Consider the following 1777-nt stretch of genomic DNA (forward strand, 5'->3'; position numbering starts at 1 on the left):
CTGCTGCTGCTGCTGCTGATCATGAATAGATAAACCCTTAATTGATCCCCATGTAAGAAGTTTATATACACTAGAAGGAGGAGGACTATTAAAATCACCACAAATTACTAATCGTGGTAAACTACACACACCAATAAACCCAGACATATACTCCTCTAATACTCTGCAAAAAAAAAAAAAAACCCTAAACCCTAAACCCTAAACCCTAAACCCTAAACCCTAAACCTTAAACCCTAAACCCTCAGAAACCCTAAACCATTGTAAAAAAACCAAGCATAAACCCTAAATTCTAGGCGTACTTAGTAAACCCTCATAAACCCTGGAGAAACCCTCATGCATTTGCATGCAATACACAAAACAATATTCATACTACCCTAAACCCTAAACCCTAAACCCTTACGCGAGTAGGGTTTGCGTTTGCCATAGTTTGACGTCACTGGCCTCAGGATTTGCTGTGATGTGCACATTGCAAACAAGCAGCAGCTGCTGCTGGTCACACTGCTGCAGCGGCTGCTGCTGCTGTTGCTGCTGCTGCTGGTTGCTGTCCGTTTTGCGCTGCAGCAGCAGCAGCAGCGCAACATTATCCTTAAGTAATCTTCTTGGTAATCCATGATATGTATTATGATGTGCTGCTGCTGTTGCTGCTGCTGCTGCTGCTCCTCCACCTCCTCCACCTGCTGCACCACCCATACCAGCAGCAGCTGCTGCTGCACTCTGCTGCTGCTGCTGCTGCTGCTGCTGCTGCTTAGTCTCAGGTGTATAGGCAACTTTTAATAACTGAGCAAATTCAATACCTGCTTCCTCTAGCAGCAAAAATTTATTAGAATTTTTCTTTCTTCGACAACCATCAATAGTATATCTAGGTGAGCTGCTGCTGCTGCTGCTGCTGCTGCTGTTGCTGCTGCTGCGGCAAGCAAATATCTTTTCTTTTTTTTGCTTATAAAATCCTTCATAGCCATATGCATGCAACTCTGGCAATAAAAAATACTCAAAATGTTCCCTCTCTACCTCCTATACATAACAAAAAAAAAAAATAAATAAATAAATAAATAAATATATTTATTTATTTGTTTATTTTATTTAAATATAAAGTAAATAAATAAAATAAATAAAATAAGTATTTATTTACTCCATTTATTTATTTGTTTAATTAGCTTCCTTATTTATTTACAGTGTAATGTAATGTAACATAAAAGATAATACACCCCAAACCCTAAACCCTAAACCCTAAACCCTAAACCCTAAACCCTAAACCCTAAACCCTAATCTATCTTGTAAACAGTTAATATCCAATTTATAAAGAAGAATAAGATTAAAATTTTTTTTTATGAAAATTTTTTTTTTCCGCCAAACCCTAAACCCTAAACCCTAAACCCTAAACCCTAAACCCTAAACCCTAAACCCTAAACCCTAAACCCTAACCTGTAGACAGATAATATCAGGTTTATAAAGAAGTATATCATTAAGAAGTTTTTTTTTTCTGTATCTCCAAGAAAGAATAAAATAATCACAATGAGGAAAGGCAGAAGAAGTACTGTATAATTCTGCAAGTATATTCCAGCTCATTATTTTTATTATATTATTATTATTGCTGCTGCTGCTGCTGCTGCTGCTGCTGCTGCTGCTGCTGCTGCTGCTGCTACTGCTGCTGCTGAGGGTTATTGTACTCAGACTACTGCCGCTACTTAGATTCATTGTACTTATCCTTGCTCCGTCACTAAAGGAACGGTACAGACGACTCTCCGATTGCTGCTGCTGCTGCTGCTGCTGCTGCTGT

General features: G+C 38.6%; 1 protein-coding gene across 1 annotated transcript in view; it reads right to left on the minus strand.

Moving 5' to 3' along the window:
- EMWEY_00037620 (endonuclease/exonuclease/phosphatase domain-containing protein, putative) overlaps window positions 1-690 on the minus strand; it is a gene marked incomplete at both ends in the record, with an annotated part of 1536 nt that extends 846 nt beyond the window's left edge. The window contains 2 exons of the mRNA XM_013478649.1: window positions 1-163; window positions 401-690. The exon at window positions 1-163 is cut by the window's left edge and continues 180 nt beyond it. Coding sequence (XP_013334103.1) covers window positions 1-163; window positions 401-690 — 453 coding nt within the window. The remainder of the gene's footprint in view (window positions 164-400) is intronic.
- Window positions 691-1777: the final 1087 nt, after the last annotated feature.

Source organism: Eimeria maxima, genomic scaffold, assembly GCF_000499605.1.
Source record: "Eimeria maxima Weybridge genomic scaffold, Emw_scaff565, whole genome shotgun sequence".
Classification (NCBI taxonomy): domain Eukaryota; phylum Apicomplexa; class Conoidasida; order Eucoccidiorida; family Eimeriidae; genus Eimeria; species Eimeria maxima.